General features: G+C 47.3%; 1 protein-coding gene across 1 annotated transcript; it reads left to right on the top strand.

Moving 5' to 3' along the window:
• The first annotated feature begins 4,229 nt into the window (after positions 1-4,229).
• On the top strand, positions 4,230-23,677 carry Kif18b (kinesin family member 18B). Its single transcript, XM_013113250.3, has 16 exons — positions 4,230-4,371; positions 11,936-12,262; positions 12,793-12,950; positions 13,231-13,335; positions 13,541-13,651; positions 13,729-13,926; positions 14,022-14,198; positions 14,775-14,849; positions 14,963-15,060; positions 15,569-15,737; positions 16,181-16,287; positions 19,797-20,002; positions 20,743-21,271; positions 22,469-22,552; positions 23,034-23,113; positions 23,292-23,677. Exons 2-16 carry the CDS (start codon positions 11,944-11,946, stop codon positions 23,375-23,377), a joined length of 2,502 nt encoding a protein of 833 aa, XP_012968704.1. The 5' UTR covers positions 4,230-4,371; positions 11,936-11,943; the 3' UTR covers positions 23,378-23,677.
• The last annotated feature ends 187 nt before the right edge of the window (positions 23,678-23,864 follow it).

The following is a 23,864-nucleotide window of genomic DNA, read 5'->3' on the forward strand; positions in this document are numbered from 1 at the left end:
CACTGTGCAGCCCTGGCTGACTTGGAACTCTCTATGGAGACTAAGCTGGCAGAGAAATCACAGAAATCCACCTGCCTCTGCCTCCTAAGTGCTGGGGTTAAAGGTGTGTACTACCACACCTGGCCCCTACTTTTTAAATTTTTCTTTCTTTCTTTCTTCCTTTCTTTCTTTCTTTCTTTCTTTCTTTCTTCTTTTTTTTTTGAGACATAGTTGCGCACTGGGGCCTGGGAATTTCTTATTAGGCTAGGGTAAACGACCCATGAGCTTCCAGGATCCCCGTTCCTACTTCTCCAGGATTGGGTTACAAGTGCATGCCACCATGCTCAGCTTTGTACGTGGGTACTGGGAATGGAACTTGGATTCACGCTTGCATGGCAAGCACTTTACTGGCCAAACCATCTTCTCAGCCCTGATAGTCTCATTTTTCTTATCAATCTTCAACTGCTCATACTTCATAACTTCCTTTCCATCATCGTTTAAGTCTTTATTTATGTAAAAGGCCTCCTTCGACCCCATCCCTTTCTGTTCCACTTGAGAATTAAATGTCCTCAAAGAGTGGTTACTACTTTCCTGTCTCATTCTGATCCAGAGGCTGCCACTCCTCTGAAACTGCCCAAGTCAAGTCCACTTAACTCCTCCATGATAAAGCAAATGGACTTGCTAGCCCTCATGATGCTTGGCTTCTGTGTTAGGTTAGACAGGGTTTAGGATGGCAAGAATGATGTCTTAAAGCTAGGCCTTGATGATACAGCCTGTAAGCCCAGCTACTTATCAGGTTGAAGCAGGAGGATGACTTCAAGTGCAGCTTGAGCAACTCAGTGAGACCCTGTCTCAAAATAAAAATTAAAACAGATGGCAAGGCCAAGCGGTGGTGGTTCACACTTTTGATCCCAGCACTCAGGAGGCAGAGGCAGGCGGATCACTGTGAGTTCCAGGCCAGCCTGGTCTACAGAGCTACACAGAGCCCCAGACTGATGGCTGAGAGGCCAGCATGGCACTGATCCAGACCCCCTGAACATGGGTGTCAGTGAGGAGACCTCGGCAAGCTTTGGGGCCTCGGGTACTAGATCAGTATTTATCCCTGGCATCCGAATGGACTTTGGGAGCCCATTCCACATGGAGGGATGCTCTCTGCCTGACCACATGGGGGCCCTGCACTGGATGTTATGACAGACTTTGGAGATACCCCATGAAGGGCCTCCCCCTCCCTGTAGAGTTGAGAGGGGATTGGATGGGAGGTTGGGGGGGGCTGGCAGGGGAGGATGGGACAGGGAGTTGGGATTGACATGTGAAGCAAGCTTGTTTCTAATTTAAATTTTAAAAAAGCTACACAGAGAAACTGTCTCAAAATAAGTAAATAAATAATAAAATTAAGTAAATAAAAATAAAAGGGAGGGCTAGGGCTACAGTTCAGTGGGAGAGCAATTGCTGTAGTGTGTGTTAGAATCTGGGCTCCATTCTCAGTATTATTGATAGATGAATGAATAATAGAATGAAGGGCTTGATTCAAAGATCTTTTCAGATCACTCTATTTCTTTTAAAAATCATTTATTTACTTATTTATTTATGCATATGGGTGTTTGTCTGCATGGATGTCTGTGTACAGTTTGCATACCTGGTGTATGGAGGCCAGAAGAGGATGTCAGAGCCCCTGGAATTGGAGGTACAGACCATGGTAAGTGGTCATATGGGTGCTGGGAATTGAATCTGGGTCCTCTGGAAGATTAACCAGTATTTCTACAGTCCCCCTCTACATTTATTTATTCACTGTGCATTATTCCACATTTATTTATTTATTTTTTGGTTTTTACGAGACAAGGTTTCTCTGTGTTGTTTTGGAGGCTGTCGGTCCAGCCCAGCCTCGAACTCACAGAGATCCGCCTCCCTCTGCCTCCCGAGTGCTGGGATTAAAGGTGTGCGCCACCACCGCCCGGCTATTCCACATTTATTTATGCACACCACAACAGGTATATGGAAGGCATAGACAACCTGAGAAAGTTAATTCTTTCTTCCACCATGTGAATTCTAGGGATTAATCTCCAATCATCAATTTAGCAGTTTTTACCACTGAACCACAAGCCAGTCCTGCCTTGAATTTGTGTTTACACGCATATATATTTTACAGTGTTCGGATCAAACACATGGCTTCCTGATTGCTAGACAAGCCCTCTACCACTAAACTACATGCTCAATCCTAAACCTTAAAATCCTTGTTTTTTTTTTTTTTTTTTTTTTTTGAGACAGGGTATATGTTATCCTGGCCATCTTGGAGCTCAATATGTAGACCAGTCTGGCCTCTAACTCATAGAGATCCTTCTGTCTTCTGAGTGCTTGGGATTAAAGGTGTGTGCCACCATGCCCAGCTGAAATTCTTTTGGAGGGCAGCAGCATGTTTCTTTGGGTAGTTCTGACTGTCCTGGAACTAACTATGTAGGCCAGGCTGGCCTTGAACTCACAAAGATCTGCCTGCCTCTCTGCCTTCCTGAGTGCTGGGATTAAAGGCATTTAAAGGATTTTTATAATATTCTGTGTGCATGTATTTGTCTATGAGCAGGTGTTTGCATATGCAGGTGGTTGCAGAGACCAAAAGAGGTTGCCAGATGCCCTGGAGCTGGCAGTTGTGAGCTCCCAGAAATGAGTGCTGGGAACCCAACTCAGGTCCTCTAGAAGAACAACAGTAGGTACTCATAACCATGGAACCAGGCTAACTGTAGGTCACATGACCTTCTCACCAAAAAAAAAAAAAAAGTCTCTTATCTTGCTTGGCTTCTGAGACCCAAGAAACAGAGAGTTTGCCAGACTATTCTCCTTTCTTTTATATCTCAGCTAACAAAGCCACCGTTGCCCCAGTATGTTCCTATTATAGCCTGTATTACCTTTCATCATCGCCAGTGTTTAATTCTCCTCTTCCCCACCCTTTCCAGGGGCTCACTCTACGGTTCAAGGTGGCCTAGCACTTACTATGTCTATGAAGCTGGCTTTGAACCTGAAACATTCCTCCTTGTTTTCTGCCTTAGTATGTACCACAATTCCCACCCCTGATAAATATCTAATTTGCCTGTAGATTGTGAGCTCCAAGTATCACTTAGCACTGTATCCCCTGAGCCCGGCTGTCATAACAATTGTTGAAGGAATATGAACGTCTACAAGATGAGTTGCTTACATTATGTCTTTTTGAATTTTTTACTTATGGGGTTGAGGATTTAGTTCAGTGGTAGCACTAAGGCCCTGGATTTGGTCCTCAGCGCCAGGGCGTGGGGGTGAGGGAAAGAAAAAAAAAAAGGGTGCCAGATTTGGTGCTTGCTCTCTTAATGGCCTCGTAGGTCCTAACCCTTCCAATATACCTCACACCTCTGTACAGACAAATCACTGTAAGAGGGGAGGGCACCCTTAACCAGGAAGCTATCCATAAACAACTGATTCCTTTTGGGGTTGGAGAAGGCAAGAGCATCCACCGCTCTTGCTGCTTTGTAAACTGCACCTTCAATCAGTTTTCTTGTTTTGTCCTCACTAAACTAAGTGCTGTTTTATCGCTTTGGGTCCTGTGAGGTGGATAAAGAGTTTGGGTGTGGCAGGCAGGGAAGGGGGGGGGGTGGGAGGAGGGGAGGGAGTGGGAACTGGGGTTATGTAAAATGAAAATGAAAATTTTTTAATTAAAAAGTTTGGGTCCAGTCAACCAGGTGTTAAATAATGGCTACTAACCCGTTGACAGTTGTGGAGGAAATGTTTACCTTCCTTACATGCCCCAGACCTACACACAACGCCACAGGGGGGACAGCCCAAATTTACTGAAAATAGAGAGCAAGAAGAGGGCTTCATCATCTAGTCTTGGCTGGTCTGAACTTGCCATGTAGTCCAGGCGGTCTTCGAACTCTTCACACATCCGCCTGTCTTGAGTGACATTAAAGGAACGCGCCACTGCCGAGAGGAGCGTGCCCCATTAGGCCACACAAGGAGATTTAAAATCCTATCGAATGTGTGGATAGTCGCTGTAATAACTGGTGCTGAGTTCGGCACACGGACGACGGAGACGGGGCGGGGCCCCTCGTAGTACAGCTAGGGACTGGTTTCTTGGCGGCAACTCTGGCTGCTCAAGTCTCCGCCAGAAACCTCCAGCGAGCAAGGCAACGAGTGCGCAGGCGCACCTCGGGCTGTCTCTGTTACTTAGGAAACAGCCAATCAGCGAGCGCAGCGGCGACCAATGGGAAGCGCGGATGAGCGGACGGGCTGATTTGAACGCGCCGCGCCGGAAGAAGGTTGGTGCTGTGGAAGAGGGTGCGGGGGAAGCTTCCTTCCGAGTCCGAGGACTCCTGTCTGTGGTGTAGGGACCCCTGGACGGCCCGAGGCGACAGCGGCGGGAACCGACGAAAGGTAGGCTTTGGCCCACGGTGGGGACGGCCCCGAGGGCTCGGTGCAGAGGTCTCGGACGCGCGAGCCCGGCTGCCGCGGGCTGGGCCCTGAGCCGGAGCGTTTGGGAAAGACAGGGACGAGTGGGAGGGCGCTTCCTTTACACCAGGTGTACCTCAGATCGCGACCCCTGTGTCCGCGGCCCGGGACCCAAATGGGCCCTCTTATGGCCACCGGTCCTTTGAAAGACGCACCTGGCTCTGTAGCAACTATCCCTCCTCGAGTGTGAGGTGGAATTGAGTTTTTGAACCTGTTACAACTGGAGAGCCGGGACGCGCTGCGGAAGAGAATGGGTTAGCCTGACTCCTCTCCGCTGATCTCGTCGGAGTGGATTTCACAGCGGTGTGCGCCTGGGCGGGGTGGGGGCAAGGTGGGCGGGGGCGGGTCTGCAAATTGGTTGAGGCACTCAGTAAATACTGTCGTGAACGAAACGGGAAAGGAATACCAGGTCTGTGTTATACCAGGAAGATCCATTTTTTTAAAAGCTTTGAACATTTGAGCTACTGAGGTGGCATTTAAAAGGTAGAACCTGGTCTGTTCCAAAGAACTTAAAATAGTTTATTGAACTTAATTTGTTCTGTGCATCACAGGGAAATGCTGTATCATATAATTTTATCAGTAATGTCTGATATTTGTTGGTCGCTTCAGGTTGGGAGGAACTTATTCAAGCCTAACAATAACTTGATGAGACAGATAATAGTATTACTTACAGTTTGCTTATTGAGAAACCAATGTTTTGTTTTTCCGAAGCAAGAGTTTCTCTGTGTAACAGTCCTGGCTGTCCTGGAACTCACTGAGATCCGCCTGCCTCTGCCTCCCTTGCGCTGTGTTTAAAGGTGTGCGCCACCACCGTCGGGCCCTAGGGAGGTTTTTAAGGCATTTCATTCTCAATTAGGTGGTTGGTTTTTGGTTTTGGTTTGGTTTGGTTTTTGGTTTTTCGAGACAGGGTTTGTTTCTCTTTGGCTTTGGAGGCTGTACTGGAACTAGCTCTTGTAGACCCGGCTGGTCTCGAATTCACAGAGATCCATCTGCCTCTACCTCCTGAGTGCTGGGATTAAAGGCATGCACCACCATCCCCGGCAGTTTTGTTTTTGTTTTTTCTTTCTTTCTTTTTAGTTTTTTAGTTTTTTGAGACTGGGTTTCTCTGTATTGTTTTGGGGGCTGTCCTTGAACTCGCTCGGTAGACCAGGCTTGGTCTTGAACTCAAGAGATCCGCCTGCCTCTGCCTCCCGAGTGCTGGGATTAAAGGCGTGCGCCACTAACGCCCGGCTGCTTTTGTTTTTTCTAATTTAGGTCCATTTGTACATTTTTCCTTTTTACAGTCTAGGAATCAAACCCAAGACCACAAGCACTCTACTTTGAAGGAGCTACATTCCCAGCCCAAGTACCGTTAAAGAAAGTATAAAAGTAGTGTATTGGTGGGGTGTTGGTGTGCACGCCTTAGTCCTAGCACCTGGGAGACAGAGGCAGGACTGGTCTACAGAGGGAGTCCCAGGACAGGCTCCAAAGCTACACAGAGAAACCCTGTCTCAAAAAACAAACACAAAAAGTAGCATATTGTTAGAGACATTTGTAAAGCATTTCTTAATTGGTGACAAAGCAACTGTGAGTAATTATCATAATACTATATAAACTGCATTCTCTCTCCACAAGTAGTTAAATTATAAATACACAAGCTAGGCATAGTAAAACACTTCTGTAATTCTGGCACCTGAGATGTGTAAGAGGAGATCTCCAAGCTTAAGGTCAATCATAATGAGACTCAAAACACCCCCCAAACACAAACAAACAAATACAAATGAAAAAATAAATTCACATTTGGGAATTTAAAAATACAACTGACCTCTGTTAAATGGAACATCACAATTACAAAAGATAGCTAGCGTTGTCGGGATGTGATTTCGGGGCAAATGCTTGCCTCAGGTGTACTAAGGCCTGAGTTTAGTTCACCTCAGTTCTCAGCACCCCCACCCCATTCCCCCCAAATAGAAGTTATAGAAATTCTTAATTGATCAAAGGCCAATGAGGAGATTAAACTAGTTTAAAATTTACCTTCACACAAATGAAAAACCCCCAGTGAATTCCCAGATATTTACAGTCAATTAGAAAAACAAACATTTTCATTCTATCTTAAGATTCTAGATTTTATGTACAAGTACATAAAAAAGAAGTGTAGTTGTTAAAACTTCAAGTAAAACAACAGGAGTCAGCAGCCAGCATGTCAGGGTCCTAAGTTCAATTCTCAGCACTGCCCACAACCAGTGTCTGTGTGTATATGTGGGGGGAAACGGGAAATGAAAACAAATACCTTTAAACTAACGAACTGTGAAATAAGAACAGTCCCTGTAAAATGAGGAAAGATGAAGAATGCTCACGATTGCCGCTGCTGTTCAATATCATAATAGGATTCCTAGCCAGAACTGTAAGACAAGAAAACCAAATCACCATTTATAAGATAGGAAGGAATAAGAAAGGAGACATGTGGCATGTGCTTATAGTCCCAGCACTTGGGGGGGCTGAGTGGGGCAGGGGGATCTTAATTTCAGGCCAAATTGAACTGTATATCCAGACTGTAGAAAATGAAATGACAAAAGAGCCAGGCATTGGTACCTCATAACTTTAATCCTAGCACTCAGGAGGCAGAGGCAGGTGGATCCCTGTAAGTTCGAGGCCAGCCTGGTCTACAGAGTGAGTTTCAGGACAACCTCCAAAGCAATACAGAGAAACCTGTCTGGGGGGGGGGCGGGGGAGAAGAAACTAAAGAAACAGACAGAACTATTAAACAGCTCAGCACTAGGACATTTGCAACACTCAGACCTAGAGAGGAAAAGTATAGCCTATGATTTTCTATTTAAAAATTAAGCCATGTGTCCCAAGGTGAGGGACATACAGAGCCCAGAAGTGGGACCAAAAATAAATAAATCTTACTAAACCGACCAGTGTGTAAGGATGGAGTCGTGCCTCTGAGTGAGCTGTGGCTCTGGCCTCCCCACCATGTATTTGATGAATTGTCTTCCTCCATGTCTCATGAACAAGCCTATTCACAGAATGGGATTGTTGAGAAAGCGGAAAGCAGCCATTTGTAAAGCATTTAGCATAGAGTGCTTAGCAAGCAGACACACTCAGTGAAGCACTCCGTAAATGTTAACTGTAATACTTATTAAGGCTTTTGGGTTCAGACTCTGTTTTCCTCTATCCCTTATTCATTCATAGGACAAGTATTATTCAGCGCCTACTGCATGTGAGACAGGTCCCCAAATGCCTGGGGTTCGTGGGTGAGACAAGACACAGTGTACGAGGAATGATACAAATCAGTGAAGGGCGGTAGCTGCTTCTGTAACAGCAGTGTTAGAGGGATGTACTCCTTCATTCCCCTCCTACACCCCATTGTCTTCAGGGGGATCTCCTTAAGTCTTCACAATTTCTCCTTCAGAGACTTCAGAGGTTGATCTGATCCCTACAAGGGTGGGCAAAAGAAGCCATCCTAAAACATCAGAATCTTGGTTTCCCAGCCCCAGCTCAGCAGCACGCTAGCCTCTGGGTTTTAATGAGCTGCCCAGGGTTAGAAATAGGACTTGAGCGTGCCTGCCTGAGAACCCTGAAGATCTTATTAAAGAATCATCTCCCTTGTCCTTTGAGCTGAAATGCTCTTTCCAAGCGAGGATCAAAGCAAACTTGACAAACGTTCTCTCATTAATCTCCCCATCCCCCTGGGGTGAGAGTAGATTGGTAGCTGTTCTCACTGACGCTCAAATCGGGAAGCTGATGTGACATTGATGGTGGTGTGGCTCTTGGAAAGACCACCCCACTAGTCAGATGCAGAACACAGACCAGGACCCGGTGACTTGGGGCACCCATGGCAAGTGTTACCCTACCTTCTGCACCTGGTGCTCCTAGCACTGTCTTGGGAAGAAAGAAAACATCTCATTAGGCAAACAGACTGGCCCCTCTGGCCCTCGGGAGGCGGGAGGAAAGAGCTGTAAAGGTTATACCCACTCTTTGCCAGTGCCCTTTTTAATTTCCTGCTTAGAATGTTAGGCTGCTCTGCGGCTCCTCCTCAGCCAGAACCCTCCCCGTGGGCCTCTGGAACTGCCAAGGAGGCAGCCAGTGTAGACCTAGGCATGCTCTGCCTTTACTTTTCCCACAGAGAAGCAGGTCTCCAAGGGGTTGTGAATGCAAAAACAAGAAAAAGAACTCTGGTGTTGAAAATTAGGTGTAGTCTATACATCTGCAAGTGCTTTCAGAGCACATAATCTAGTCCCATAAAAGGGATTGTAATTATTATACAAACATAAGGGGCTATTAAAACCATGTGATCATCAGAACATAATATATAATATCATTATCAGACAGGATAGCAGGCTCTGCGGTCAGACTGCCTGGGTTGGAACTGGGGCTCCATCACTCACTAGTATTGGAACCTTGGGCAAGTTGCTTAACCCTCTCTGTCTCAATTCTTCACTGAAAAATGAGTGTAATAATACTATCCATCTTGTGGGATTGCACTAGAGATAGAAGGAGATGATATGTGTATGGTGCTTTGAACAGACCTTGATAGAGTGAGCAGTTTGCTAATATGTTTATTATGACAATCGATTGCTGGGACGAAAACTGAATTATATACACATAAAAGGATTATTGTTGGGTGATATCTTTGCCTTGTTTGGTGCTGGGAAGAAGTTAAGTTTAGGGGTGAAGGGACAGGAGTTTCGAATCAGCCCAGTTCTATCTCATTTCCCAAGAAAACCCTGAACTGTTGGCCAGAATACTCAGCAGAAGCCCCACTTTGCTGAATGGCCTTCATTATGACTGATCAGCAGATATAACCTTTATTGGGGAAGTATTCATCTGTTCATACCCTTCAGGAACAGCACCATTACTTCTTCATGTTAATATGTCCCTAGAGCTGGGCTAAACTGACTCCTGCCTACATTTCAAAAACTCCAACCCTGCCTTTGGTAGTCTGCTCCAAGGAGAAATGAAGAGACAGGCACAGAGGTATGAAGGAACACCAAATGACTACAGGCTGGAAACCTCTAGAATTATTACCACATCAACACTGGGAAATCTCTTGTATTACCCCTCTGCACCAACAGATTCAGGGAGGGACACAGTGAAATCATCTCACCAGTACCCACTCCTGTATCCCTAATGGGCAGTGGAGGGTAGGCAACCAAATAAAGAAGAGCTGAAAATAGAAAGCAACTGTCATTATTTGCAAACTATATTATCGTTTAATTGAAAGGCCTAAGAGAATCAATAGCAGTCTATTAGAACTAATACGAACATTTGGTATTCTGGGCAGATGCACAGCATGCGTCCAGATATCCAAAGCTTTCCTATACTCTGGCAAAATATGGTTTTGAAAATGCAATTTTAAAAGGTGTGTATTCACGATATAACAAAGACTGTGTAATAACTAGTAATAAACTGAAACAAGAATGTACGATACTCACGAGAGGAAAATTATGAAATTTTACTGAAGATTATAAAGTTGTGTATGCATGGAAAGAGACAGCAGTTCCTAGGTGGGAAGCTTCCGTATCGTCAAGATACCAAGTCTTCTCATATTAACCTATAAATTAAAAATAATCCAAATTAAAATCTTAGCAGGGTTTTCTTCATGGAGCTTCACAAGATAATTCTAAAATCTTATGCAAGGAAAGATGTCCAAGAATAACCAAGAAAAAGTGCAAGAGGTGGCCCATCACAAAGGAGCTGCCCTAGTGGCATGCCAGAAAAGTGGGGAAGAACTCACAAATAAGTGCAGGTCTCTAAAAATCAGCTGTGTTTGAAATAGGTGGGAAAGAAATTGTCTTCAATAAACGATCTTGAGATAATTGCTTCCAGTTAGGAAAAAAGAAAAAGGCATTTATAAAACTCCTTCACTATTCACAACAATTTTAGCTCCATAAAGAAGAAAATGTAAGAAAGGAAGGTATTGGACAGGAGTGATTTGCTTTGAAGAAGAGGGCTGCTCTGGAACTCAATGTGTAGACCAGTCTGGGCTTTAACTCAGAGTTCTGCCTCTGCCTCTTCCTCTGCAGCCCAGTAAAAACAAAAAGGCTTCTTAAAGATGACATAGAAGTCATTAAAAAAAAAAAAACCTGAGCATGGTGGTATGCACCTGTAATTCTAGCATTCGAGAAGTAGAGGCAGAAGGATCAGGGTTCAGGATCATACTGTGTTCAGGGTCAGCATGGGTGGTATAAGAGCCATAAAAGGAAAGCATCGACATATTCATTCAACCATTTGAAAATAAAGGTAAGCCAGTAAGCCAGGAATGGTGGTGCATTCCTGTAATCAATCCCAGCACTTGGGAAGTAGAGGCCGGAAGACCAAGAGTTAAGGCTAACCTCAGCTACATCATTAAAAAGCCAGCATGGGCTACATGAGACCCTCTCTCAAAAAAATATAATAAAGATCATTGCATAAGGGGGGATAAAGCACCTGAAAATTGCTGACTATAATTGTCTGTTCTTACTATGTATAGTGCACACAACTGTAAATCCTAGCACTTGGGAGATGGAGGCAAGAGATCTGTAGTTCAGCTCATCCTCCGCTACCTAGCAAGTTCAAAGCTAGCCTGAGCTACATGGGACCCTGTCTTAACACAAACAAGCAAAAATGTTGCAAGTTTACTACATTTAAGGAAGGTTTTCCCCTAGGAATACATAGTTGCTTTGATATCAGTAACAGCAATAATGTACCCCAGGGAGAGAAGACACAAAAATATTATCAGAAGGTGCTAAAGCTCTATATCTTTCTAACAACAACTACTTAAAATAGTAGAATGGACTGGAGAAATGGTTTAGCCAGTAAAGGTGCTTGCTGTACGATGAAAGCAAGGTGTTCTTTGACCTCTACACACATGCCTACACACACAGACACACACACACACACCATACATACATACATACGTACGTACGTACGTATTTTAAAATTAGGGGGAAAAGTAGTAGGTTTAAGTATGGCGAAAAGTCAGCACTTGGGAGGCAGAGGCAGGTGGATCTCTGTGAGTTCGAGGCCAGCCTGGTCTATAAGAGCTAGTTCTAGGACAGCCCCTAAAACAATACAAAGAAACCCTGTCTCGAAAAACCAAAAAAAGAAAGAAAGAAAGAAAAAAGAAAGTATGGAGAAGGGGGAGGGGTGTCCTCAAATACTTAAGTATTTGCTTGGCATGTCCAAAAAACATAGAAGTATTGGAGTTAAGCTGGATGGTGGTGATGCACACCTTTGATCCCAGCACTCAGGAGGCAGAGGCAGGTGGATATCTGTGAGTTTGAGGCCAGCCTGGACTACAGAGTGAGTTACAGGATAGCCAAAGCTAAACAGAGAAATCTGTCTCCAGAAACTAAAACTAATAATACTAATAATAATAATAATTGATACTGTTACTGATACTATCTTGCTCTCTTGGGGCACAAAGTGGCAAAGGTTAGTCACTAGGAAGGTGGGAAAGGCCCTTCAATCCTGAAACACTCTGTTGAGTTGGTGTGGTCCTTATCTCAGTCATGTCTCTGCACAGGTGTTGCCATGGTGATGGCTGTGGAGGACAGCGTGGTTCGGGTGGTCGTGCGGGTGAGGCCTCCCACCCCTAGGGAGCTAGAGAGTCAGCGCCGGCCTGTGATTCAAGTGGTAGATGAGCGGATGCTGGTGTTTGACCCTGAAGAGTGTGATGGAGGATTTTCTGGCCTAAAATGGAGTGGCTCCCACAATGGCCCCAAGAAGAAGGGCAAAGACCTAACATTTGTCTTTGACCGGGTCTTTGGTGAGGCAGCCACTCAACAGGATGTGTTCCAGCACACTACACACAGCATCCTTGACAGCTTCCTCCAGGGCTACAACTGCTCAGGTGAGAACTACCTGCTGGGTAGTGGGCTTGCCTATCTGTTCCTTTCTGAGAGAAGGGTTCCATGGATCTTCTCATCTCTGCTTGGGGTTCCATTCATTCACTTGACTATGCAATGCATTTCACTGGGTCCTAGTCTATAGTATCTATAGTAATCGCCAGTTACACATGGTTTTGAACTCTTGGTGCTTATAACACTCCATGGGTGTGTGTGTGTGTGTATACACGTACACTATTAACCCAGGTAAGTGATGGCAAGAGAAAGAACTGTGGGCCTCCATCAGAAGACATCCCTAGCTTGGAGAAGGGATAGTCCTCAACTTCAATGCAGATCCCATTTCCCTGGAATCCTAGGCTGGGAGAACACAGGTTGAACTTGAGCACTGAGGGAATACCTGTGGTAGAGGCCTTGGGCCTATGGTCATAGACAGCAGGGGAAAGAGACTTGGGAAGGTTGGAAATGAGCTGAGACAGCCCTCGGAGAGGTAGATTTGGCTCAGCTGCCACCTTCTTCCCCATTTTGTTCTTTATAGTGTTTGCCTATGGAGCTACTGGAGCTGGGAAGACACACACCATGTTGGGAAGGGAAGGAGACCCTGGCATCATGTACCTGACCACCATGGAACTATATAGGCGCCTTGAAGCCCTCCAGGAAGAAAAGAAATTCGAGGTGCTCATCAGTTACCTGGAGGTAGGACTGCTACCTCTCTGACCCACATCATACTTCATTCTGAGAACACCTGAAGCGGGGGTGGAGTGGGGTCTGGGCAAGAGGTTCCAGGGAACACAGATATAGCCCAGTCAGAGGCCATGTAGAAAGAAAACCTATCCTCCCTGTGTTTGTCATCTGACATAAACTGCAAAGTGCTACTCTCAGGGCTGGTGTCTCAACACCAGTTCTAAGTCTGTCTCCTCTGAGTCCACAGAGGATGCTCTTCTTCAGATCTCTTCCTCTTGTCCTTTTTCATAAGGTGTATAATGAGCAGATTCATGATCTCCTGGAGCCCAAAGGACCCCTCACCATCCGTGAGGACCCTGAGAAGGGAGTGGTGGTGCCGGGGCTTTCTTTCCACCAGGTATGCGCTGGGCTCAACTGTGGCAGCCACTCCATTGGTCCTCTGGGGCTCCCTAAAATAGCAGTTTTGGAATCTCCGGAATGCTGTGGTGGTGGTGGCGGCGGTAGCAAGAGAGGGTGACAGGTTCTGAAGAGCAGCCTTCCCTGCCAGGAGAAAAGCTCTGGTGGTAAGACCATAGCCCTCTCTCTGGGTATCTCCTCTGTAGCCAGCCTCAGCCACACAGCTACTAGAGATGCTGACCAGAGGCAACTGCAGCCGCACACAGCACCCCACGGATGCCAACGCCACATCTTCCCGCTCTCATGCCATCTTCCAGGTAAGCAGAGTCATGTGCTCAGCCTTAAACTGGGTGTCCTGATGTCTACACCCCTCACTTCTACCCTCTGCCCCCAGATCTTTGTAAAGCAGCAGGACCGGGTTCCAGGGCTGACCCAGGCCCTTCAAGTAGCTAAGATGAGCCTGATTGACCTGGCTGGCTCAGAGCGGGCATCTAGCACCCATGCCAAAGGAGAGCGGCTACGGGAGGGTGCCAACATCAACCGCTCTCTGTTAGCACTCATCAATGTCCTCAATGCCCTGGCTGATGCAAAGGTAATGCAGAGTGGGCCCAGCAAATGAGCACCTGAGCCAGTGGTCCCTCCTCCAGCACAGGGCAGTCTAACCCAGTTACCCACTTACTTCCCCAGGGCCGCAAGTCTCATGTGCCCTACCGCGACAGCAAACTGACCCGCCTGCTCAAGGACTCCATTGGGGGCAACTGCCGCACTGTGATGATTGCTGCCATCAGCCCTTCCAGCCTGACCTACGAGGATACTTACAACACCCTCAAATATGCCGACCGTGCCAAGGAGATCAGACTCACGGTGTGTGCCACAGGGGTATCCTGCATGTGGAGGGAACCCCCACCCGAGAGGAGGTGGGGACATGCCCTAGAGAGCCTCCTGAGATTCCTATTCGTTGTTCCCAGGCACAGGACAGTTCCCTGTACTCATGAATGGTTTTTGTGATAGAAGCAGTAATAGTCTGTCCTGAGGAAGACCTCAGCTACACTGAGGCAGGGTGTCCAGACTTGCTACAGGGAACAAACCCTATTTTCAGTGAAGTGTCATCAGTACCCGTATACACTGACTCTCGACAAAAGCCGAGGAATTCTGGTCTCCCCTGCCTGTCTCCTCAGTGAACCCTGCTTACCTGGAGCTGCTACAGAGCAGGCCACTGCCTGGCTTGGGTGTTAGCTCAGAGTCAGGGTTTAGGCCACATACAATCCTCTGTCCTTTACTGTGGTCCCAGGCACTATAATATTACAGGAGACCTCTGCTCCATTACCTGACTTGGGTGAGTGAGTTTAACATGAGTGAGGCTTCCCACACAGCTCAAGGTCATGGAGATCCTTGTCATTTGTTTGAATAAATGATCTCTTCTGTGTGCCCCCAACTCAGCTGAAGAGCAACGTGATCAGCCTGGACCATCACATCAGCCAGTATGCCACCATCTGCCAGCAGCTCCAGGCTGAGGTGAGGAGCTATCTAGGAGCAAGGCACAGAAGCCTGGGGTCCTGCCAGGGTTCTGTGCCCACCCTGGCTTTTGTGGTTACCTGGGGCTCTGAGGCCTGGACTGTTTGTTTCAGGTGGCTACCCTGAGGGAGAAGCTCCAGATGTATGAGACAGGAGTCCAGGCCCTGCAACAGCACTCCACACAGTCCCCCAAGTCGAGTGTACCACAACAGTAAGCTTGACTGCCCTTTCCTGCATCACCCTGCAGAAGGAATGAGCCCCATTCTTATTTCTTCCTTCCTTCCTTTCTTTTTTCTTTTTTTTTTTTTTTTTTTTTTTTTGCTGCTTGATGATCTAGAAATCTAACCCTAACCCTAGCACCAGCACCTAAAACAGGAGTTCCTCACTGGGGCCCACCCCACAGCTAGCAACTAATAGTTACCTAGATGAAGCGCTAACCCGCCATATACGAGACAATGGCTCCTCATCAACTAATAGTTACCTAGATGAAGCGCTAACCCACCATATAAGCAAACAATGGCTCCTCATCAGGAGAAGGTCAACAGGAATCGGGTGTCATTGTCCCTTAAACCACACAATCTCTGACACCTCCCACTCCCAATGGTTACCCATTTGTCACTCAAGTGTTGCAGATAGGCTCTGCCACCAGATACCAACACATTCGGCCTCCCGCTGCTTGCTCCCCATCTTAAGCCTCTCAAAATTCACTTCTTCCTTAGCCTTCCAAGCTCCCCATTACAGCCTGGGCACTCGAGCCAGTCCTGCACTCCAGAACTGCATGCTAAGCGTGGAACCCTTCAAGAGGAGAGCCTGGAGACAGAGGCTCAGGGACAGATGGTTGTGGAAGAAAATGTTTCCCATCAGGAGCAGTCCCTACAGGACAAGCAGGTAGGACTTGTGGGCATGAAGCCTGGGCCTTGAGAAGACTTGGGCTGGTGGAATAGCATAAATGCAAATCTCCTTTCTCCACCTGCATGTCTGGAATCTACCAGGTGCTTATGTGTTTGAAAGTGGCTAGGAGAAGGGAGAGAAGGACTCTTAATAATTTATTTTTGAAAATTTATTTAGTGTGTGTGTGTGTGTGTGTGTGTGTGTGTGTGTGTGTGTGTGTATCCATGCAATAGTGCATATGTATAAGTCAGAAGACAATTTGTGACATTTGGTTCTCTTCTTTTATCATTTGGGTCCCAGGGATTGAACCCAGGTTTTCAGGCTTAGTTAGTGGCAAGCCCCCTTGTTGGCTGAGCCATATCAGTAGCCCAGGGGAAGGATTTTAGGAGATTGTCATTGCTATACTACTAATGCCTCCTCCTTCTTCATTTCCAATCCAGATGATGCCAGAGCCGAGCTTGCCAGAGTCCCCTAGTCTGACTTTGCAGCCGAAGCTAGTCACAAGCCAACACTCGCCACAGAAACAGGACAGGGACCATTTTAAGCAGTAGGTGTCTTGTCTCCACTCAGGTTCAAGGTTGGGAGAAACAGGTTGACATCCTGGGGTGGGAGCTGATGTTCAGAATGTTAGGAAAGTTCAGGTTCCTGGGTGACAGTTTAAGTCGCTTTTCCTTTCTTATTTTGGTTTTTTGAGATAGGGCTTCTCTGTGTAGCCCTGGCTGTCCTGGAACTCACTCTGTAGACCAGGCTGGCCTCAAACTCAGAGATCCACCTGCCTCTGCCTACCTAGTTCTGAGATTAAAGGCATAAGCCACCATGCCCAACTTCAAGTCCCTTTTCATGGGTAACATGGCCATTTTCAAGCCCTTGTGGTGGTCATGGATTGTATCTTCTTCATCTCTCTTTATTCTGCCACAGTGGTGGCAGCCTAACAGGCAAGAAAAGCAAACCACATTCACACACACGGATAAATAGCAAGAGCTGAGGTAGGATAGGGAAGGCTGCTGGGTGCTGGCAGATAGCTTTCCAGTCTGGGCAGTTCTGCCTTCCCTGTACAGCCAAGAGGAGCTGGCCCCAGGCAGAAGAGGAAGGTAACCTTCAGGAGTCAGGTTTTCCTATGCATCCTTGACAACAGATTGTTACTATTTTTTTTTTCAGAAGTAGGTAAGATCCCCCACCCCAAGCCAAAAAGAAAAATATCTGGATCATTTCTTCTTGGCCACATAGAGGGGTTTTTCTCTAGTTTTCTCATGGCTCCCAGTACACAAATCCCTGCCACTTAGCCTTGCCACTGTCAGCCCCACTCTCCCCTCCCCTGCACGGTTCACACTAGGCAGTGTATTTAAAGCTTCCGGACAGAAGGGCCTGCTTAATTTTATTTCTTGTTGGGGAGTGTCTGTGCCCGACTCAGCAAAAATGCTGCGGCCTGAATAATCAAAGGCTCATTATCTGTCTCCTGTTGCCAACTCCCTGGGCCCTGAGGAGGCAGGGGTATGCGGGTGGAGTGTCCCATTGGCTCCCATGGATGACTGACTCAGTGTCTTTCTGCTTGGTGTCCCCCGTTATAAAGAGAAGCCACTTGGTCGTCATTTTTGCTCTGCCTGTGGTTTTGTGACCTCTGACAAGTTTTATCAAGGCTGATTTTTGAAAATCATAATTTTTATGCTCTCTAGGTTCTTTGAGATGAAATACTAATAAAATATGACACAGGACCCCAAGTATCAGTTTCTGCACAGCATCGTGGTGTACTTTGCATTTGGAAAAGCTCTGACAGCCAGATAAATAGTAATTTCCCTGTGTGTTGATTAAAGCTCGGAGTCTTGGGCCATCAGGACATGGAACAGATTTCAGAGTTCTTCCCAGTTCAGTTCCAAGACTGGTTTTGTTTTTGTTTTTGTTTTTTCTTTGTTGTAAAATCTTTCTTTTTTTTTTTTTTTTTATGTGTTTGGTGGTTGGTTGGTTGGTTGGTGTTTTGAGGAAGGGTCTTTTTACATAACCCTGGCTGTCCTAGAACTCACTATATAGACTAAGCTGATTTCAACTCACAAAGATCACCTGCTTCAACCTCCATGCTGGGATTAAAGGCAGGTGCCACCACCCCAGGTATAAAAGCCTGTCTTATGAAATCTTATGCTGAGGTGTAATACACAGGACAGATGTAACACTTCTTCAGTCTTATAAGTGCTGGAAACCTAAGTAGAAAGCTCAACTGTCCATGTGCCAACTGTGGAGCGGTAGCCTTTGTCCAGGGCACAGAGCAAGGACAGACCAACCCAAGGCCTCTGACATCCAGGCCCATGATTTCTCCCTTTGCCCACTCTTAAGAGTTCAGATAGGGCTGGAGACAGAGGTTAAGAGCACTGGCTATTCTTCCAGAGGTCCTGAGTTCAATTCCCAGCAGCCACATGGTGGCTCACAACCTTCTGTGATGAGATCTGATGCCCTCTTCTGGCATGCAGGCATGTGTGCTGAGAGAATACTGTATACTATTCAGTATAATAATAATATATATCTTAATAAGTAAATATATCTTTAACAAAAGAGAGAGATCCAGGACACCCAGGGCTACACAGAGAAACCCTGTCTTGAAAACCAAACCAAACCAAAGTTCAGATCTTCTTCATAATAGCTCAAAAAGATATAGAATTTCCACTGTGTCCTTGGTAATTAATGTCCTACCTGCTTTCACAAAGTAAGGGCTTGAGGCTACTTTGCCAAATGAGTTTGTGTGTCCTGAGCACACTCTGCTGCCAGTGAAGGGCTTCAGACAGTCCAGACAGGTGGTCACCTGAGGATAGATCCTTTGCCGTGACTAATCCTTACCAAGGTAATTGTGTTTATTCTTTATCACAGGTGTGCCTTAGAGGAAGAAATTTTGCTTTATGAGAATCTAAATTTACAATATCAATAATCACATTACCCTCAGAATTTCCTTTAAATAGTCCCCTGGTGCGTGCGAACATGTGTTGATTTTCACACACTTTTTCAGGATCCTTACCATTAGTTAGAAAACACATAGCCAAATGCATTTCAAGGGTCTTCTCAAAGCCACAATCAACATAACCTTTTATTTAATCTCCCCTTATTACAACAAGGAAGATACCATTTTACAGAAATAATAGGCATTCTTTAACTATTCTGCATGTGTGTAAAAATAAGTCACTTAGACCAGGTGTGGTGGCTCACGCCTTTAGTCCTAGAACTAAGGAGGCCAGACAGCCAGAACTCTTGAGTTCCTAACCAATTAGAGTTATGCAGAGAGATCCTGTCTCGCACCAATGGAACAAAGCCAGATGTGGTGGTGCACCCCTCTAATCCCAGTCCTTTGGAGGCAGAGTAGGTGAATCTCTGAGTTCTAGGCCAGCCTATTCTATAGAGCAGGTTCCAGAGAAACCTTGCCTTGAAGAACCAATAAATACCTCAGTTAATGTTCCCAGCAGCCCTGTGATGTAGTGGTCCTTGTTACCACCCCATTTTAAAGTTGTTGAGACTGAGGTTAACAAGTGAAATGAAGATCCTGCAGCTGGGACGTGTTGAGCTGTGACTTGAACAAGACTGATTGGATATGGGTTCTTAACTATATTGTCTTACCCCGAGGGTAAAGATGACAACACTAAGCAAGGAGTGGTGGCACACATCTGTAATCCTAGCACTTGGTAGGTGGGGACTGGAGGGAAGATCAAGAGTTCGAGGATGTCCCCAGCTACATAGTGTGTTCAAGGCCACTCTGGGCTACATGAGACCAAAAAGACCATAGCACCATTAAGTGGTAGGGCTGAGGAGGAACTCAAACCTCCAAGTGCAAGGTCACTTAGCACCCTTTCCTTATTTCCCAGGTCACTGCCTTTGAATAGAGATTGTATAGTGGGTGACACCGCCCTCCATTACCTGTTGTGGTGTTGGCCTTTGGTAAGGGTATGCCAAAGCAGGGTCCATGCCAGGAGGGGGGTAAAGCAAGTAGGCTAGTCTGGAGCAAGGCAAGAGTGATGGGGCAGTGTACAATGGTCAGCCTGGGTCTAAAGAAGCTACACGCAAATTCTCTGTCCTCTGTTCCAGGTTGGCCCTCCGGGTGCTGTGCCTGGCCCAGCGACAATACTCCCTGCTGCAGGCAGCCAACCTCTTGACCCCTGACATGACCTCAGAACTTGAGACCCTGCAGCAGCTGGTGCATGAGGAAAACCCTGAACTTGAGACTCAGAGCCCCGGGACTGCTGGTCGGGCGAGGGGGGACCCGCTAGCTCAGGAGCCATATTTGGAGTCTAGTGAGTGTAACTTTTACTCTGTCTCCCCTACTGTTGCAATCTCTAAGGCCCACCTATGGCCAACGTGTGGACTAGGGCCTCAGATGCTGGAGTATGGTTGGTGGGAGAACTGAGGACTTCGGGCTCCTCCCTGTGTCTACTCCTTATTCTGTACTCTCCTCTCTGTCTACTCCTTATTCTGTACTCTCCTCTCTGTCTACTCCTTATTCTGTACTCTCCTCTCTGTCTACTCCTTATTCTGTACTCTCCTCTCTCTGTCTGCTCCTTATTCTGTAGTCTCCTCCCTGTGTCTACTCCTTATTCTGTACTCTCCTCTCTCTGTCTGCTCCTTATTCTGTACTCTCCTCTCTGTCTACTCCTTATTCTGTACTCTCCTCTCTCTGTCTGCTCCTTATTCTGTACTCTCCTCTCTGTCTACTCCTTATTCTGTACTCTCCTCTCTGTGTCTACTCCTTATTCTGTAGTCTCCTCCCTGTGTCTACTCCTTATTCTGTGCTCTCCTCCCTGTGTCTACTCCTTATTCTGTACTCTCCTCTCTCTGTCTGCTCCTTATTCTGTACTCTCCTCTCTGTCTACTCCTTATTCTGTACTCTCCTCTCTGTGTCTACTCCTTATTCTGTAGTCTCCTCCCTGTGTCTACTCCTTATTCTGTGCTCTCCTCCCTGTGTCTACTCCTTATTCTGTACTCTCCTCTCTGGCCAGTGCCTGGTCCCTTCTCAGTGTGCTCCTTCTCTATCCAGAGTCCTCAGGGTACTGTGGTCCTGTGACCCGGACCATGGCAAAGCAACTGAATGGCCTCACACACACTCTGGGAATCCCACTTGGACCTGACTGCACCTCAGATAAGGCATTCCAAAAGCCCACCAAGGAGAAGAAGAAGAAAAGGAAACTGAACCCAGCTGAGCCCAGCAGCCCAGCAGCCCCAAATCTGGAGACTAAGCGTCAGCGCCAGTCCTTCCTTCCCTGCCTGAGGAGGACCTCTCTGCCTAAGGCCCAGCCTTCCGCTGAGCCCAGAACTCCCGAGGGAGAAAGGGCCTCCTCCCACTCCTCCCGAGTCTGCCCGGCCACAGTCATTAAAGGCCGGGTACCCCTGGGCTCTTCTGCCTTACAGAACTGCTCCACTCCTCTTGCCCTCCCCACTCGCGACCTCAACACCACCTTCAACATCTCTGAGGACTCTCCCTTCAAACCCAGCTTCCATGAACTTGCTGGCTGTGAGGCAGTCCCCCAGGAGCTGATGAGCAAGGAAGACCAGCCCTCCATGCCTAGGTGAGTGCCCAGGCATCTCCCATATCTTTCAGAAGGTGGAAGGCAGCTGACTCTTAGAGTGGAGACATTGCCACCTGTCTCCCCTTGGTGACTTGTCGGCTTTGCGCCCAGGCCCAGGAAAGCAAAGCATGCTGTCATACGGCAACATGGCTTATCTCAGAGTCCCTGGCCCCATGCCTTGTCCCTCCAACTATGCCGGTTCATATTGTTCTCATGAGTAGCTAATGGGACGCCAGTGTAGAAAGGGTCATTGGGGAACCAGGAATTAAGCCCAGCTCCATCTGTTCCTAGGCTTTGTTTTGTTTCCATGATGGTTCTGAGTTTGTACCTCACAGATAAATACCTATCTCATCTACTTGTACTCCAGGTTTTTCTCTCTGTTCCAGCATCTGGAATAGGGAAGGAAGGCTGAGCGTGGTGGTGTATACTTTTCATCCCAGCTCTCAAGAGGCAGAGACAGGTGAACTCTATGAGTTCAAGGTCAACCTGGTCTACAAAGTGAGTTCCAGGACAGCAAGGGCTCTGCAGAGAGATCCTGTCTCAAAAGACCAAAGGGAGCCGGGCGTTGGTGGTGCACGCCTTTAATCCCAGCACTCAGGAGGCAGAGGCAGGTGGATCTCTGTGAGTTCGAGGCCAGCCTGGTCTACAAGAGCTAGTTCCAGGAAAGCCTCCAAAACAATACAGAGAAACCCTGTCTCGAAAAACCAAAAAAAAAAAAAAAGACCAAAGGGAGAAGTGACTCACTAGGAAAAGAAAACTTTTCTTCAGTATTTTCTAGTGAAAAGATGAAGCTGTTACCTTTGCCCTCAAACCACACGATAGGGGAAGGGAATGGCAGCCAGCTCAGAACTGAGGTCGAGGCCAGCAGACTGCCCACCCACAGCCCTACGCCTTCCATGCCCCCATAGCCATCTCTCGGTAACAAGCTCAGAGCTGGGCAGGTGGAAGGGTGAAATTCTTTGAACTCCAGCTCCCAGGATGTGGCAGAAACTGACATCTGGATGTTCTCCCAGAACAGGGCTGTCAGTCAGCTGTCAGCCCGAGCTGAGAGAGGCAGGGAAAGAGACCATCTCTTAGCAGAAAGAAGCCTCAGGTCATTTGGTCCAAGTTTCCTCCCTGCAAGCTCAGGGCTGGTGAGAGAAGACTGCTCAGTGGTCTTTTTGACTCCCTCCTGATCTGCCCCTGCCACCCTCACAGCGCACCTGTGCTCCTGTTCACCACGAAGGGCCCCAAATCTTCTCTGCCTACAACCACTGCTGGCAAGAAGAGGCATACTATGAGGTGAGGCTGGGGTCGGGGGAGAGGAAAGCCCTAACTAGATCAGTGGGCGGCAACTAAGCACAGACCCGCAGCTGGTTTTTTCTGGACTCCTTGGAGAAAGCAGCCGTGGTCCTGTGAGCAGGGCCAGCATTTAGTTCTCTGACTGGAATCTCTCTGGCCTTTGCTTACTATTTATCAGGAGGTTTTCCCGGAGATGATATGGGCCTTAGACACCTAGCCATGAGGGAGATTGGCATCGTTTGTTGGCTAATCCACCAATTGGACTATTTCTTTCACCTCTGCTTCCTTGCCTGTCCCTCACACCAGAAGCCTCTCCTCCCCTCATTAATGGTGTGTCCCACTCTCTCCTGTGGATTTGAAAACTGCTGTTCAACTTCTGCCCTTGGGGTTTGGCGTCCAGCTGCTACCTCTCCACATACACCACAGTCCAGAATATGTGTGACCTTGCCACCTTCCTGTCTCCCTGCCTTCCCTTCTTCAGGTCTTCAGTTTCCCGAGGCCGCAGCTGCATTGCCCGCCTTCCCAGTAGCACTTTGAAGAGGCCGGACAGACCAGTCCCTGGTAACTGGACCTAGGGACAAGTGTAGCTGAGCAGTGGTGGCAGATGAAGATGGGATGTAGGACAGGGTGGATGGAGATCCAGGTGGAGGAGAGCCTGAAAGACTTGCAAGGACCCGATGAGGGAGGGGGAGGATGGGACCGAGCCTCACCTTGTCCTTCTGCACCCCTCTGTCTAAAGGGCCTGCAGAACCACCCTTGAGTCTCCACTGCCTTGGTGACCAGAGCACTCATAAGGGACTGATTGGGGTGACAGAGTGCTGCTAGCTGGGTATCCTGACCACGAGACCTCCAAGTTTGTCCTGACTTGTCAACACCTCTAGGCTAACAGCCTTCTCCAGTCTGGAACTGCCAATACCTTGTGCCCCTGGCCTGCCCTCCTGTCCTCGGAACAATTAACACCAACTTGCCTTTTCTGTATTAGCACCCTTTCCCAACTATGCATCTGCCCTTTGCCTTCTGTATTATACTCTGTTACACTCTTCTTCCTGGCATGTACATATTCATTTGTGAGTATTAAACATGTGGCTATATTAAAGGATTCTGTCGGATTTTCCCATTCCCAAAGGAACTCCTGTGTGCTTCTCTATACCCCTCAACCTCATGTCTGCCAACAAGCTCTGCATAGTGATGGCCTCTACAGTGGAGGGCGGATGAGGACAAAGGGGAGTTTGCTGACGTCCAGCTCAGCTCTTTTGGTGTTTGAGATGGGCATCTTCGGCCCTGTGTCCACAGCCCCGGGGCAGGAATTTCT

This window comes from Mesocricetus auratus, unplaced genomic scaffold, assembly GCF_017639785.1.
Source record: "Mesocricetus auratus isolate SY011 unplaced genomic scaffold, BCM_Maur_2.0 Super-Scaffold_100007, whole genome shotgun sequence".
Lineage (NCBI taxonomy): Eukaryota > Metazoa > Chordata > Mammalia > Rodentia > Cricetidae > Mesocricetus > Mesocricetus auratus.